The 16,768-nt window shown below is 44.3% G+C and overlaps 1 protein-coding gene across 1 annotated transcript in view; it reads right to left on the bottom strand.

Annotated features, from left to right (window-relative positions):
• Positions 1-16,768, bottom strand: part of Rtn1 (reticulon 1) — a 202,965-nt gene that overhangs the window by 82,462 nt on the left and 103,735 nt on the right. The window contains exon 3 of the mRNA XM_029484872.2: positions 13,657-14,418. Within this exon, the coding sequence (XP_029340732.1) occupies positions 13,657-14,418 (762 nt within the window). The remainder of the gene's footprint in view (positions 1-13,656; positions 14,419-16,768) is intronic.

Consider the following 16,768-nt stretch of genomic DNA (forward strand, 5'->3'; position numbering starts at 1 on the left):
TTTCCAATTCTAGAAAAGAAAACAAGGCTCAAGGGAGTGAACTAAACTGGCCGCCTGAGGCCACTAGGTGAGCAAGAGGTAGAACGAGATTTAAAGCTGACGATTAGTCTCTAAGTGCATGTGTTTTACTGCCTTGTTATGTTGCCCATGATCAGCGTCTTTGCTTACATTTTCCTAAGATCCTATGTCAGTGCTTAGCCTGTGGTGGTATGTAATAAATATTTATTGCATAAGGAAAAAAACCAACCAACCAAACAAACAAACAAAAAGTATAAATTCATGCTGCAGGAAAGGCTGGTAGGTGAAGTCTTGATTAAGCCACTTTCCAGACACGGGATGTACAACTATCTACACAGGAGAGAGCATGTAACACTCTGCACCACTCTGCTGGGAACTACAACCCTCTATCAGCTACAGAACGAGCATCACATTATGGCCGGCACAAATAGTATGCATGAAAAAAAATGCTAAAACTAGCAGTTCAAGAAAGTGGCTGTAAATCTCCTAGAGACGATGCAGATGTGACTGATGGCTTACAGGGCTAGAATAGTGAAGGCCACTTTCTCACTGAGAACTCCTCAGATCTAGGGTTTGCATCTCAAGCGTCCCCATTAAGGAGATCTTCCTTATTTTTAGTCATACTGGCAGGCTCTGAGGAAAGATGAAGTCTTCATACGAATCACAAGGGACTTTCTAAATCAAACTCTAGCTAAGATCTTGGCTTTGCAATGATAACACATCCTAGTGGCGAGATCTAACGCTTATCAAGAATGTCTTTATCATACAAAGAAGGGAGGGCATAAACGAGGGCATCAGCCAAGAGAAGGAAAAGTCCCTGACCGTAGATTGGTTTATTCATATCCAAGTTATTTAGAGTCAATTGATTTGTGGTCTGGTTTCCAGTATTTTAGAAAACCATGTCTTTGTAAAACTGTTGCAGTTACCAGCTTGCTAAATGTGGGCATCACTGGAGCTGGGGTCCTGGACTGAAGGTAAAGGACCAAGTGTACTGAGCACCACTGTCTGTCTCTCTGCTTTTGGTTGTGGATGCAATGTGACCAGCTCCCTCGGGTCTCTGCCACTCTCACTTTACTGTCATGTTCTGGCTAACTTTAAACTCAGATTCAGTGCTGTATGCTGACAGTTTCCAGCTGACTGACATGTGAGCACTTGAATTAGCTGCGTATAATGTGTTTTATTACACAGGACCATTGTGAACTCCCACTGACATCCGTACTCTTCTGGGAAATAAAATCTTCAGTCTCCGAACCCTAAAGCAAGTTGTTGTAGAAAGGTATTTAGCTTCACTTAGAGACAGGTCAACAATTAGGAAATTAACTTAGAAAATGGGACTGAATGGCGACTGAGAAAACCTATTTTGCATCTGAGTTGTCCTACGGCAACGATGTCAGCCAGAACACTGGCTGAACCTCAGCTCTTGCCTTGAACCTGAAATGAAAGTCTCTCATCAGTAGGAAATCAGGTTCAGAAAGTCTTCAGGGGAGTTTGGGTAGAAACCAAACGGCGTAGCTTAAAATTGAAAGCTATGTTACTCACTTAGGAATATTCTCGAAACTATGTCCTTGTGTGAATTCCAAGGAACATGTGACGACGAATTAAGTGGCCAATTATCACTTAAACAGCCCTGCCACATGGATGTTGCAAAAATCATTCAAAGACTTTCTTTTACATCACAGGCCAGGAAAATGAACCGGGACGTTCAAATTGTGGAAGGTTTTGCTGAAGTGAAAAGTTAGAAGCTGGATATTTCTACTACAACCACTGGATGGCAACAGACATTAGCAGTCTGTTAACCTACACACACACACACACACACACACACACACACACACACACACACACCACATCTGCTTTAATTGATTTCCTCTGGAATTTTTGATAGAGATTAGAATCTCCTAGAGTTGTCAGGGACAAGTAAGTAACAGTGAATTCAAGGTCAACGAGTGTGGTTTTGAAACACATACATTTTGGTTTTGTGAAGTTTTTGTATTCAAGGAAATCTCTTACAAGATTTAGTACTCAGCCGAGAGTTATGAAAACCCAAAGTGCCTACTGGAAGGGAAGCATTAAGCCAGTGTCAGGAGCCATAATGGAACAAGCTAATAATTAGCAGGTGATCGTCCTGAGATAGCCTGCTTCAGATTGTTATATAATCTGCGACAGGTTCCCCCTTATTTAGCAAGGCTGTAAGGGATTTATTTTAGGAAAGATTCCTGATGTTAATATGCTTTTCCTGTTATTATTAAACATATACAACAAACACTAAGTAATAGCACACCCCTTTGGAACAGATCTCTGCAGATCCACGAAGATATACTGTCTTGTAGTGATGCTATATAGACAAATAGATGACTTCTTAAGTCTTAATGATGATCCTATAAGAATTCCTAAAATTATGTCAGTATTATTAAGCTCTTTTATAGTGGGACTTCGATTAGGTCCTTTTCTGATAATCAAAACTGCAATGAGAACTCTGCCAGTCTCCCAAGTGTCGCCAGTTAATTGTTATTAGATAGTAACCAGACGCTCTCCTACTCAGAGCACATCCCAAGAGGTTGTAAAACAATTGACCAATGGTCAAGAAAGGGAACTAATGATTTATTATAAGTGCTAGGACAGAAGATAAAATATTGATTGGGTTGATCTATACAAACCTTCACTAATAACTTAGTAATGGTTTTAAACCTTCAGTGAACCTGTGGAGCTGAGACAGGTGATGGATGTTTGCTAGGTAATCACTCCTAATGGATATGCATGTAAACATTCTCTGCTGTAAACTTCTATTTCAATTTATGATTTGACTTTTTTGTGTGAGCTTGTGATGAATTTTGTAACATGTGATTATGTATTCTGAAAGATGTAAAGATGTATAAGTATTGAGGACAAAGAGATGAGAGAGAGAGAGAGAGAATTTTTTGCCTTTCCCCACTTAGAGTAGTTTTCCCCCCTTTCCCCACTTTGAAGAATTTTTCCCTTTCCCCATTTAAGATCTTTCCACTCTTCCCCTTAGATAGTTTTCATAGGAAACTTTTTACAACGTAGTAATAAACTCTATAATCACTTCTTTAAGTATCCCTTTTTCTTCCTTAGACTTAGGACTAGCCGGTTGAAAGTTAGAGCCCAGCAGTTCCTGCTGAGATATTTACTTAATCCTTTGCTGTTTTTAGGAAGAGGTGCTAGTGCCAGAAACAGCAGTTTCTGGCCTCAGAGAATCACAGAAGGCAGGTCAGCTACAGTACCATAGTAACTTAGACTCAGACAAGTAAACCTTTTATTATTATACAGCAACCTAAATATCTGGTAAAACCAAGTCTTACCCTCTGCTGACCCTCTCCCCCTTCCACTGCCTCAAGAAGAACTGGCAAGAAAAAATACCCTCTGCCAGGGCTGGCCAAGGCAAGCCAGAATGCTGTATTTATAGAATACTAAAAGCTGTAATGTAAAATAGTCTCCAAGGTGGTGCTGGTTTGAAACCATGAAGGGGTCATGGAGAGCACCTGAGGCTCAGCGTCAGGAGAAGTCAGAAGAGACCATTGGTGCACGTGCCTTCTCGGTTGAACTAAAAGTCCCAGGATTGAAAGGGCCATGGAGAAAAACTGAGGCTTTGTGCCATGTGCCTGGCTCAGACTCCCTGAAGAGAGCCCAGCAGAGACCACTGAAAAAAGTGCAGCTCAGTTCTTTTTTTTGTTTGTTTGTTTTTTGTTTGTTTGTTTGTTTTTTGTTTATATGTCCACAGGAAATTAAAAGCTGTGGATGCCATCAAAACTTATTTTTTTTTGTTTTTTTTTTATTACATCTTTTCCTCAATTACATTTCCAATGCTATTCCAAAAGTCCCCCATACCTTCCCCCCTACTTCCCTACCCACCCATTCCCATTTTTTTGGCCCTGGCGTTCCCCTGTACTGGGGCATATAAAGTTTGCATGTCCAATGGGCCTCTCTTTCCAGTGATGGCCGATTAGGCCATCTTTTGATACATATGCAGCTAGAGTCAAGAGCTCCGGGGTACTGGTTAGTTCAGAATGTTGTTCCACCCATAGGGTTGCGGATCCCTTCAGCTCCTTCGGTACTTTCTCCAGCTCCTCCATTGGGGGCCCTGTTGGTGGGATTGCAAGCTTGTACAACCACTCTGGAAATCAGTCTGGCGGTTCCTTAGAAAATTGGACATAATACTACCGGAGGATCCTGCAGCTCAGTTCTAACAGAGACCCCAGCACTATGGAGATGTCAGTACCATAGGGGAACCACCACGGGCGGCGGCAGCTGTGGTGTGGAGCTGGTCTGAGCTTGAAAGGGCTTGCTCTGTGGCGAGCCTTTCCAAGCCTGGGAGATCTTGAAACCCAGAAATCTAATGCAGATTTAGATTGCTGTGCTTCGGTTTGGTTTGATTTTAATGTAACTAGACGCTGGTTCTTTCTTCTTAGAGTAGGGAACTATTTAACAGATTTTTGAATTTACAGGAGCCCACAGTGCAGAGATTGGGATGATACAGGCTGGCCACTTTACAGAGGGGTTAACTTTTAAGGGACTTTGGATGTTTCCTTTCCTTTCTTTTTTCTTTTTCTTTTATTACTTTTTTATTAGGTATTTTCTTTATTTACATTTCAAATGTTATCCCCTTTCCTGGTTTCCCCTCGGAAAACCCCCTCCCCAGTCCCCTCCTCCCTCCCCCACCCCATCCTGCACGCTCAACAACCCACCTACTCCCACTTCCTGACCCTGGCATTACCCCTACACTGGGGCATAGAGCCTTCATAGGATCAAGGGCTTCTCCTCCCATTCCTAACTGACAAGGCCATCCTCTGCTACATATGTGGCTGGAGCCATGGGTCCCTCCATGTGTACTCTTTGGTTGGTGGTTTAGTCCCTGCAAGTTCTGGGGGTACTGGTTGGTTCATATTGTTGTTCCTCCTATGGGGCTGCAAATCCCTTCAACTCATTGGGTCCTTTCTCTAGCTCCTTCATTGGGGACCCTGTGCTCAGCCCAATGGATGGCTGCGAGCATCCACTTCTGTATTTGTCAGGCTTTGGCAGAGCCTCTCAGAAAACAGCCTTATCAGGCTCCTGTCAGCAAGCAATTGTTAGCATCTACAATAGTGTCTGGGTTTGGTGATTGTATATGAGATGGATCCCCAGGTGGGGCAGTCTCTGGATGGTCATTCCTTCAGTCTCTGCTCCACACTTTGTCTCTGTAACTCCTTCCATGGGTATTTTGTTCCCCCTTCTAAGAAGGATCAAAGTATCCACACTTTAGTTTTCCTTCTTCTTGAGTTTCATGTGGTCTGTGAATTGTATCTTGGGTATTCTGAGCTTCTGGGCTAATATCCACTTATCAGTGAGTGCATATCATGTCTTTTGTGATTGGGTTACCTCACTCAGGATGATGCCCTCCAGATCCATCCATTTGCCTAAGAATTTCATAAATTCATTGTTTTTAATAGCTGAGTAGTACTCCATTGTGCAAATGTACCATATTTTCTGTATCCATTCCTCTGTTGAGGGACATCTGGGTTCTTTCCAGCTACTGGCTATTATAATTCAGACTGTGATGAATATAGTGGAGGATGTGTCCTTATTACATGTTGGAGCATCTTCTGGTTATATGCCCAGGAGTGGTATAACTGGGTCCTCAGGTAGTACTACGTCCAATTTTCTGAGGAACCGCCAAACTGATTTCCAGAGTGGTTGTACCAGCTTGCAATTCCACCAGCAATGGAGAAGTGTTTCTCTTTCTCCACATCCTTGTCAGCATCTGCTGTCACCTGAGTTTTTGATCTTAGCCATTCGGACTGGTGTGAGGTAGAATCTCAGGGTTGTTTTGATTTGCATTTCCCTGATGACTAAGGATGTTGAACATTTTTAGGTGCTTCTCAGCCATTCGGTATTCCTCAGTTGAGAATTCTTTGTTTAGCTCTGTACCCCATTTTTTCATAGGGTTATTTGGTTCTCTGGAGTCTAACTTCTTGAGTTCTTTGTATATATTGGATATTAGCCCTCTATCGGATGTAGGATTGGTAAAGATCCTTTCCCAATCTGTTGGTGGCCTTTTTGTCTTATTGGCAGTGTCCTTTGCCTTACAGAAGCTTTGTAATTTTTGAGCCCATTTGTCAATTCTTGATCTTACAGCACAAACCATTGGTGCTCTGTTCAGAAATTTTTCCCCTGTGCCCATGTACTCAAGGTTTTTCCCCACTTTCTCCTCTATAAGTTTCAGTGTATCTGGTTTTATGTGGAGCTAAAGCCATCCAGTGGAAAAAAGACAGCGTTTTCAACAAATGGTGCTGGCTCAACTCACAGTTAGCATGTAGAAAAATGCAAATTGATCCATTCTTATCTCCTTGTACAAAGCTCAAGTCCAAGTGGATCAAGGATGTTTTCAAGAGACTGAACTTTTAAAGTGTTTGAAAATTTAAAGACTATGAGACTTTTAAAAGTTGGAATGTTTTCAATTTCAATACTGATATTAATATGAGATCTTGTGACTGAAGAAGAAAGAAAAGGTTATAAGTGACTAAGTGATGTGTTTGTGTGTTAAGTTGACATGGGGCCAATTGTGCTAATTGTGTTTTGTCAGCTTGACACAAACCTAGGCACATCTGCAAAGAGGGAATCTTCATTGAGAAATTCCTCCATAAGACTTGATTAATGATTGATGTGGGAGGACCCAGTGCATTGTGGGCAGTGGCAACACAGGGCTGGTTGTCCTGGATGATACAAGGAAGCAGGTTGAACAAGCCATGAAGAGCAGGTCACATCAGCAGCAGTTCCCCACTGTCTGGGCTTCAGGGCCTGCCTCCAGGTGCCTGTCGTCTTCAGTTCCTGCCCCGAAACTTCCCTCAGCAAGGAACTAGGGCCCTGAGGATTGCAGGCTAAAACAAACCCATTTTCTCCCCAAGTTGCTTTTGGTCATAGAGATTTATTTGTTTGTTTGTTTGTTACAGCAATAGACACCCTGAGACATTGTTAAGTATAATTTTTATTTATATCTGAAATGTAGCTATTTTGGAGCCTGGTAATTTCCTGGCCCTACACAAGCTTGTATAAAACTGTTTAAAGAGACAACTTGGCTATCCATAATCCTTCATGATGTGCCACATTTAAACTCCAAAGGGCCTAATATGACCCTTCTCCTAGCTCCAGTGTGAGCCACCTAAATATCAAAGTCAACTAAATGCAATACCTGCCCCACCCCCAGATCTTTGCCCTAAAAAGATATTAGTAGTAACACCCATGGGTAGTTTTCCAATAGTGAACACCACACACACACACACACACACACACACACACACAAGGGTCAGATGGCTACAGTAGTAACATCTAACTTTAGAGGCATTTCTTCTCCCATATAACTCCGTTTGCATCTGTAATCGCTGTGTTAGCAAACACATGCACAATGAGTCCAATGCATCAACCTCTCAACCCACTCCAACTCAATGAGCTCCAATCCACTCATTCCCCTTCCTGTCCATTGCTTTCTTCCTCTCATCTACTACTGTTTTGCTCTGGCAACAGCTTCCCAATTACCTTCTGTCTTCCAACTTGTCTTTTCCCCAAACCTTCCTCCCTAATATCACCAATATGTAAAAGGCTAAGAAAGTCATGTCGTTTCCTAGTTTGAAACTCTTTTCATGTCTGCTGAGAATGTTTGGGAAAGACCCGACTCTGCACATGATATGAGCCAGTCAACTGACTCCTTTTCTGAACACTTCCTTTGCCTACACATCCTGCTATATCAATTCTTCTTCGTTTCTAGACTATGCCTAGAACTTTTCTACCTTTGGCCTTTGTACTTTCTGCTACCTAAAACTGTCTTTAATCAGCTCTTGCCATAATCCACTCTCCTGTTGCTTCATCTCTATAACTTTCTTTGACTTCCATATCAATCACTAAACGCCACCGTGACCAGGCAGGTCTCTCACAAAACTCTGAGGAGTATTTCCTTTTCTAGGTCTGCTCTTCTCAGACCTTAACCCAAAGCCTACAAAGGATCTGTTCACAGCTGCCTTGGTTATTGCTAAACAGGTTGTGTTACACACATCATGTGCCATATTGCTTGAATCAAAGGAAGGATGAATAAAATGGCGGTCTTCCTTTGAAATGGCTAGCATATCTTTGAGTGAAATGTATGCTGTCTGAATTTCAAGAGTGTTTTGTGTGGTGACAAAGATGAGATTTAGAAGTGTAGAGACTGCACCTATGGTGTCTCTTGATTTTAGCTTTTGCTTTCCAATTTGTCTTAGTCAGGGTTTCTATTCCTGCACAAACATCATGACCAAAAAGCAAGTTGGGGAGGAAAGGGTTTATTGAGCTTACACTTCCATACTGCTGTTCATCACCAGAGGAAGTCAGGACTGGAACTCAAGCAGGTCAGAAAGCAGGAGCTGATGCAGAGGCCATGGAGGGATGTTCTTTACTGGCTTACTTCCCCTGGCTTGCTCAGCCTGCTCTCTTATAGAACCCAAGACTACCAGCCCAGAGATGGTCCCACCCACAAGGGGCCTTTCCCCCTTGATCACTAATTGAGAAAATGCCTTACAGTTGGATCTCATGGAGGCATTTCCTCAACTGAAGGTCCTTTCTCTGTGATAACTCCAGCTATGTCAAGTTGACACAAAAATAGCCAGTACAATTGAAAGCAAAATCTAAAATCAAGAGAAATTTTGAAGGGAAGCAAGCCAAATTCCAAAGGGGTAGGGAAAACCCCTGGAGGCTTTTTTTGACTCTGAAAATTAGAAGTATGTCCTCTTAGCCCTGTAACTGAAGATAATTTCTAACAGGGACAAAGGGCTTGGGTAGAGTCATTATTTATTGGGAGAACCAAAATGTTTGCTATCTGTGAACTATTCCATGGACAGGTTCCAGGCTGACTCGGATCCATCTTAGTAGCTGGTTCATTCCCTTTCCATGCCCAGACAAAATTTACTAATGAGTTGGTTATATATTAAGATTTGACAGCGAGATATTACAGCATATAAGAACCATGCCCTGAGGAAGAAGTGTCAAGACTGTCCTATAAATAACAAATGTCAGAGGCTTCCACAATCTGGAACAATTTTATTCATGGCCGAGAAGGACATCTCCCCCAGTCCCCTGGAGCCAATGTTTTAAAAATATCGATCCACGTGCAATTTGAGCAACTTTAACCTTGTGTCTACTTTATGAAGAAAAGCCAACAAATGGAAGCCAACAGATAGAGATGGCAACTTGACAATCTCATTCTAGGGATACTCAGAGGAGGGCATCTTTCATCACTGGGAAAAGCCACATGAAATTAGCTTAGATGCTCCAAATGACCTAAGTTGGGAAGTCTGATGTGTCTTAAGTATTTGTACGGTTGCAATGAGCATCAAGATCCTTGACTTGATTGGATCTGGCTGAATGGACTAAGAGACACTCCTTCTGAGTGGGCCTGTGAGAACCTTTCCAGGAAAGACTGAGTTAGGAAAACTCCTTATAAGAGAGAGCAGCATCTTCCAGCGGCAACCTAGACAGGAAGAAGCCCAAGGACGAGCAAGGCTTCTTGCTGTGAGTATGTTTGTCCTGTCTATGTTACTATCCTCAGAATCCAGCTTCTTTAGCCTTCCCATGTAGACTGAAGGCTAGCAGCTGACTAGGAAGCCTCCATACGTCCAGTGCCAGATCGGGACTTACTGAGGTATCTCTTGACCTCCTCAGTGTGTACACAGCCATTGTGAGGCCACTCAGTGCCTAGACTGTGAGTCACTCTCCCCCTCTGGAGAACCCTGGCCGATACACTGGCTCACACTGACACAAGAGCCAGGCTACATCAGGCAATTAATTGCTGCTCCGTCTTGATGAAAACTGACAGGAAGCAGCCGCTGTAGCAGCAGAGTGTCAGGCCTCCGGCTGATGCTGAAATTTCTATTGTGAAAGGAAGAGATTTTCCAAGAATCTCTAGGGCCAGATTTATTAATGCAATCCTACAGAAGCAGCTAAGTATGGTGACTTAGTTAGTTTTAGAATTACCAGAAGAAGCATAAATGGGTCATACTGACCTTGGTTTCTCTCCCAAATACTGTGGGACAGACACAATTTATTGTGTGACACTGAAAAGTGACAACAAAGGCAGGTAAATCTTGGTAAATAAAATGCACCTTCACAAGTATCCAATATACATTTTATAATACACACACACACACACACACACAAAAGTGCCTACAGTAGGATTTCAGAGGGATGAAAACTTTATAGTACAAAAGTGTATGGCTATTTGAGACAGCAAGAGTTATTATCAGACTGCCTTCATAATACCTTCTTTTTGGCAGGGCTAAATAGAAACCAGGGCCTTACAAATGTTAGATAAGCTCTCTACCACTGAGCTACAAACCCAGCCCTAAGTCAGTGTTTCAGATGTGAGAGTTATAACCATGAAGGATGAGTAGAACGTACATAACATCGCTTCATTTGCTCCAGAATGAAAAAGAAGAAGCAGAAGGAAAGGAGAGATTCAGACAAATAACATGGATGAAATGAATTCAGGAAGTCCTGCCAGTTATCCAGTCACAGTGCAGAAACAAACTTGGAGCTCAAAAGAGATGTCTTCAAACTGGGGATTTACCATATAAAACCCATTAGCTAAAAGCCCACAGGGGAGGTTAGCCTGGGACCCAGGACCTGAAGGAGGAAAAAAGGTGAGGAGAGAACTCTGGAACACTTCCAGGGCAACTGGAAAAGGGCAAAAAAGGTGGGGAAAGAGGGTGACAGGGAAGAGCCAGGAAGGAGAAACATCAGTGCAATAAGAAGAGAAAAACCCTGAGGAGGGGTGACGGAGCACTTGAGAGTCCTTCACCTAACTCTTCAGTGAGATGGCATAAAGCTGGGACCTGTGAGCTCAGATGTGGAAGCGTGACACAGACTTACACATTCAGAGTCTGCCTGGATTACAGAGTTGATTTAACCCCAACCTGAGCAACTTGGTGAGACCTTGCCTCAGAAAAAAAATAGTAAAAGTAATTAAATTTTACAAAAATAATATACACAATATTACATTATTCTTACAATAAAAAAATCCATGCAAAATTATTCATTACTTTCTTAACCAGTATTTTACTTCTTATAACTTAATTTTTTAAGTGTATGTATATGTGTGTGTCTGGGGTGTGGGGTATGTGTTTGTGTATGTATGTATGTGTGTGTGTGTGCATGTATATGCATGTGACTGCACTGCCCTTGGAGGCAAGAAGAGGGCTATAGATTCCCTTGGAGCTGGAGATACAGGGGCTTGAAAGCCACCCAACCTAAGTGCTGGAAACTGAGCGACAAACGCTCTTATCAGCTGCACCATCTTTCTAGTCCCTTAACCAGTATTATTTTCCTTCCTTCCTTCCTTCCTTCCTTCCTTCCTTCCTTCCTTCCTTCCTTCCTTCCTTCCTTCCTTCCTTTTTCTCCCTCTCTATCTTTCTCTCTCTCTCTTCCTTCCTTGCTTGCTTGCTTTTAATTGAAACTATTTTTTCCATACAGTGCTTTAAAGATAGATCAGGACTACACTGTTATATTTCCCGAGAGGACAAGAAAACTTAGATGGAAAAGGGGCAGTGGGTCTGACAAGCGGAGAGCCACTGTGACTTGCAGTAGAACAGGCTTAGGTGGGGCTGTGACAGCTGACTGCCATAGCCTAGCCCTCACCTAGCCCGATGAGTCAGATTTGCTGTTAAATGATTAATTGAGGACTTTTAAAATTAGTCTTTTCATTTGCACATTCCTGAGAGTTGAGATAACCTTTCAGAAATGAAAATGAATCTCCCCCTTCAGAGTCTGAGGGCATAACTGGCTGTTCTAGAGGTGCGGAGGATGAGAACGCAGAGCACAGGAGGGAAATGAGACACAAAGAAAAATATTTTCTCTCCAGCTCTATAGCTGTAGAGGGCTCTGAAGGGTAAGAAAGCTCAAAATCACAGACCTGGGACCAGTAAACCTGTCTCATACCATGGTGCCATCGGAAGGCTGAGTCTTATTCTAAATGTTTCCAAGTCCTGAGAAGTAGAGCCGGCGCCTGTAAGGCTAGTCCAATGCCTGCGACGCATAAACCCAAATACATCTGCTACTGATGCTTCACTGGACACAAGCTGACTTGACCTCACAGTTAAGAGCAGTCAAGCTTTCCTTAAGCAGCAACCTGCTGGCCAGCCAAAGTGATTAAGATCAGCTAGGGGGCAGTTTCGCAGCAGCAAGCTTTCTCTGCTGAAATGGAGCTGCACAGAGAGGAGGGAACCTCAAAGCTCCAACAGCCCTCTGCTGTTGAGCCATCCGCTGGGGCCTCCGGGCCTTGGCTTTCCCAGCATAGAGAGCAGCTGAGCAGTGGATTTCAGTGGGAGAGTAGATTTCAAAGGACACCTCAGGGCAGGAGCGAGCAGAGGTTATTCACCCTGGGGCCCCTCAATCTTTTGAAAAGACTTCTACTACCTCTTCTCCAGTATCTAAACTTAGCAACAGACAGTCTAAGCCTTATGGGGTGAGATCTGAACGATATCAAATTGGTCATAAAAGGTGTACGCTCCAGCTCTTGCTCGCTCCAGCCCTTGCTCGCGTCCAGAGCTCTGGCTTTTTAGGTCTTCAGCAGATGTCTGCTAACCCCAGCTGTGGAGCTTGTCTCTCCGATTTGGGAAGGAAAGGGGCCTGCCTGTTATATGTTACATGGCAGCAGGAATGTAGCTTAACCATTTCAGGCTCAGGAGGCTAAAGCTGTTCAGGTCGGCACAGCTCCTGCATGCCACGGGGCTCTTCCCCATCCCAGTCAGAGTGGTCGAAAAATAATCTAAATTAGTTTCAAAGGTTGCCAAGCAAATATGCATTCTTACTCTTAAATTTGACTTCAAATACCCTCCCAGGGCCCTAGAGCAAAGGTGCGCTCCGAGAGTAAGCAGCACCTGCCTCATCTGGCCATCTGGTTCTTTTTCCTCTGAAATCCATGAAGAATCCGCAACCAAGTGTGTTGGGCAACTTGAGATACTGGGGAAAAATATCTCCTTTATACCCACGGATTCTAGATGACAAAATACTGAGTTCTTTCATTTGAAGACTTTCTCTGAGGGAGAAGCTAATGACTAAAGTAAAATAGTTCTAAATTATAAGCAACTTTAAAAACCATTGAGTCATATTAGGTACCACTGGAGGACAGAAGAAACTGTGTGAGCAGTTTTGGTGGCTGTCTTTTCCGATTATCTAGATCTCAAAAACCAAAACTCTCTTTCCTTGGGTATGAGAAAGGATGCAGCTGGTCTACACACGGCCCATTTAGGCAAAACTGAGCTAAAAGTGGGTTTAGGCATGAAGGGACTTAGCCATCTCCCATCTTTAAGTAGGAAGACACTGGCAACAAGTCTGGACACTTCCAAGCAAAGCTTCACTTGTCCACAGAGGTAGCCGGCCCTGGAGTGGAAGGAAGGATGGGGTCACCGACTACAGTCCTGGGGAGCACACAGAACCCTTTGTGATTAAGGCATGGGAAGAGAAAAGATGCTTAACTCACAGGGAAACAGACCGCAGTGGCAATGGGCCACTGGCCCCAGACACACATCATGGTGACCGTTCAGCTTCCTGGGGCATACCTCAGGGCACCCAGGAAGGACTCTGGCAAGACGACCCTACTTGAACCAGAAAAGCTGTCCCCTTTACCTTTTTGCTTGTTGAAGAAAGGCAGAGGGGGCATGAGGCCAGAACCAAGTGGTCCAGGAATTTCAGTGGCCGCGGGACTTTGACTGGAACTCACAGCTTCCTCTTCAGGCTTCTGCTGCTGTGATACGGGCGGCTCCGGGACCGAGGCTCCATCGCCAGACGACGGCTCTGGGCGGGATTGGAGGGCCGCAGCAGGGGCAAAGCTGAGCATTGGGTCGGGCTCCACAGGGCCTTGGTGGCTGGGCGCTCGTTCTTCGGTGGCCCGAGAGCCTGTCTCCTCGCGGATGGCGTCCAGGGCACCCGGTTTCATCGGGGGCGAGTCCTGCTCGCGCTTGGGGCTCTCCTCCGAGGCTGAGGAGGCATCACAGGACTCGATGATGAGCTCGCTGTCCAGCTCAGCCTCGCGCTCCTCCCGCAGGATGCTGTACTGGATGGATGGAGAGGCAGGAGAGGGGGGCGGGCCCGACACATGACCGAAGCTCACATAGCCAGAAGGCAGGGCATCCTCAGAGGCCATGGGGTCCTCTGACACCAGCTCAATTTCTGAGTCTCCGGACTCCGCACTGCTGGCCTCCTGGTCGAGGGGACTGGGGATGGTGGGCAGCCCAGACCTGGTCTTGGCTTTGGGTTTGTCAGCCACCTGGCCCACTGGCCTTGGACTCTCGGTGGTTTCATATGATAACCCCTTTGCTTCTTTAATGGCAGCAATCAACTCATCCTCGGAGACGCTGCCTTTCCCCTGGGACTCTGCAGCAGATGGTTCTGTCCTCCCACAGAGCGAAGGAGAGCCAGAGAGGCACACACACGGACAGACAGATGGACACAGAGAAAAGAAATAAAACAAAATTCCATTAGGGGAGATGTTTTGTCGTTGCTTGAGAAACACACATCTCATTAGTACAGAAATAGTCTGTTTCCAGGGCTTTGCTGGAAAGACAAGCCACCTAAACTAAGGCTAATTACTGTTGTGGCCCAATTAATTTACATACCTATCCATCTTAATCTAGCTGTTTTAAAAAAATGACCCTGTCATTTCTTAGCAACAGAATCTTGGCTGTTCTGTCTGTTTTGGTGCACCAAAGATTCTAGAAGTCATTTTAATTTCTGATTCATTCCCTCGAGGGAGTTTCTCAGCTACACAGATTTCATCAGATAATCAAATGGATACATATTCCTAATTGAGTCCACCAACATCAAGAAATCTGAAAGTTATCCTTTCCCCATGCCCAGGGTCTCTGTTAATAAGAGGAGATGGACTTTGGCTAGACTTCTGAGCTTTACATTTCTCATGAGAATGTTTTTATTTTTAAAGCCTAAAATTCAAAGGTTTTGCCATTTTTGCTTCCCTCCCCACCCCCACAAGAGGATTATCAGCCGTGCCACCTCATGGGACTGCAGCTGTAGCAGCCCACTGCTGTACTTTGCTAACCCCATCTTGAGAAGACATCAACTCAGAGTCACCCCGTCCCCAGGGCAAGTGTCTGCCTTCTGCCTGATGTTCCTCCAGATGGCCTGGAGGCCACACTGGCAACCCTGTTGAGCTTGGCTGTTAAAATCACCATGGCAACAGGGTTCAGGAGTTTGGTACTGTTTTGTTATAGAGCAGGCAGGGCCTTTCTTCCAGGTACCTTAGACATCCATCTCTGGACCTTATGTGGCAAGAACTGAGCATCCAAAGTTTCCTACAGAATATTAGGATCACTATGGGGTTCTAGGGAGGCAAAATGATCATATTATATTGTTCATGGTTGCATCATCTGTGGCTCTAGGGTTCTGAGAGGACCAGATAACGTATTTTAGAGTTTTAAAATTCTCTACAAAGCAGGACCAACTTTACCCTACACATCATAAGCAGGGTCAAAAGTTTAAATGGCAAGGGGTCACATCACACAGCAGTATGTATAACAAGTGCATGGGGTGTCCTAGCGAGTGCCAGGAGGGAGAAGCAGAGTAGGGTAAGGGAATCAGTTGTTCTGGACAGGGTGGGATGAGGCTTCTGCTTTAAACAGATGAGGCTTCCGTAAGAGGCGTAGATTTAACCCTTTGTTTCCCAAGGAAAAGTGTGCCAAGCAGTGCGAAAGCCTGAAGATGGGAGTCACAATGATCTATCACTACCCAAAGGAGGCCATGATGTCTGGAAGGACTTATAAACACGGGAGTATGGTAGAAGTGGAGACAGTGTGGGTGTGTCAGAGCTCAGGAGATTTTTATCTCGTAGAAAGAGTGATCACTGGAGTAGAGAAATGTTTGAAGCGTCTTAAAACAACTGTTTCTCCTGAATCCAAGTAACATTACGTGGACTGAGGAGTTTATACTTAGGGATATATATGTATAGATATATATGCACGCATTAAGAATTAGTGGGAAAGGTCATGAATTTGAAGTGGAGCAGGACGGGGCACTGGGGAGACTTTGGAGGGATGAAAGGGACGGGAGAAGTATAACTATTATAATCTTAAAAATATAACTTAAAACGCAAAACAGCTGCTTCATTCTCTCAAACCTTTTGACAATTGTTACTGTACCACCTCAAACTGCTTTCGTCATGGCTCACTCTCTTTAGTAAGCCATGTGCTTAAGCCCTTGCTATGATTCCAGACAAAGTAGTAGTGTAAAGGCTACATGAAGTTACTTCCACGTGGTGGGCTAAGGATGAGAAGGAGGGAGGGGAGGACCAAGGGTGCCAATGGGGACATGATCTATGGCACCATTCTGAAGAGTGGATTCTTCAGAGGACAGTACTGGCACCAGCACAGCTCTACATGCGAGCATCCATTGGGTGACAGGCACTTTACGTATGGCGCTTACAACCTGTTGCAATGGTTTGAGCAACCATGTTACATGTTACAATATCGGTCCACTAGAGCTTCTCCCACCCCACCCCCTGGCAACTTTGTTCCAGTCCTACCATTTTCTATGTATTATGTACATTGTCCAGGATCCCTTCCACCCTGGTTCAGTCAATAGGAAAGGCTGAAGGAAGGAGATGCTGCGGTATTGTTCATAACTCCCTGTGTCTTTTAAAGTTCTACCTCTTCACAGGTTTCTGAATCACCTCCTCCTACTCTGCTGGTCCAGAGAGAGCAATGTCTCCCTAGCACGAAGGTCTTGC

This window comes from Mus caroli, unplaced genomic scaffold (assembly GCF_978045245.1).
Source record: "Mus caroli unplaced genomic scaffold, Mus_caroli_1 scaffold_14, whole genome shotgun sequence".
In the NCBI taxonomy this organism is placed as follows: domain Eukaryota; kingdom Metazoa; phylum Chordata; class Mammalia; order Rodentia; family Muridae; genus Mus; species Mus caroli.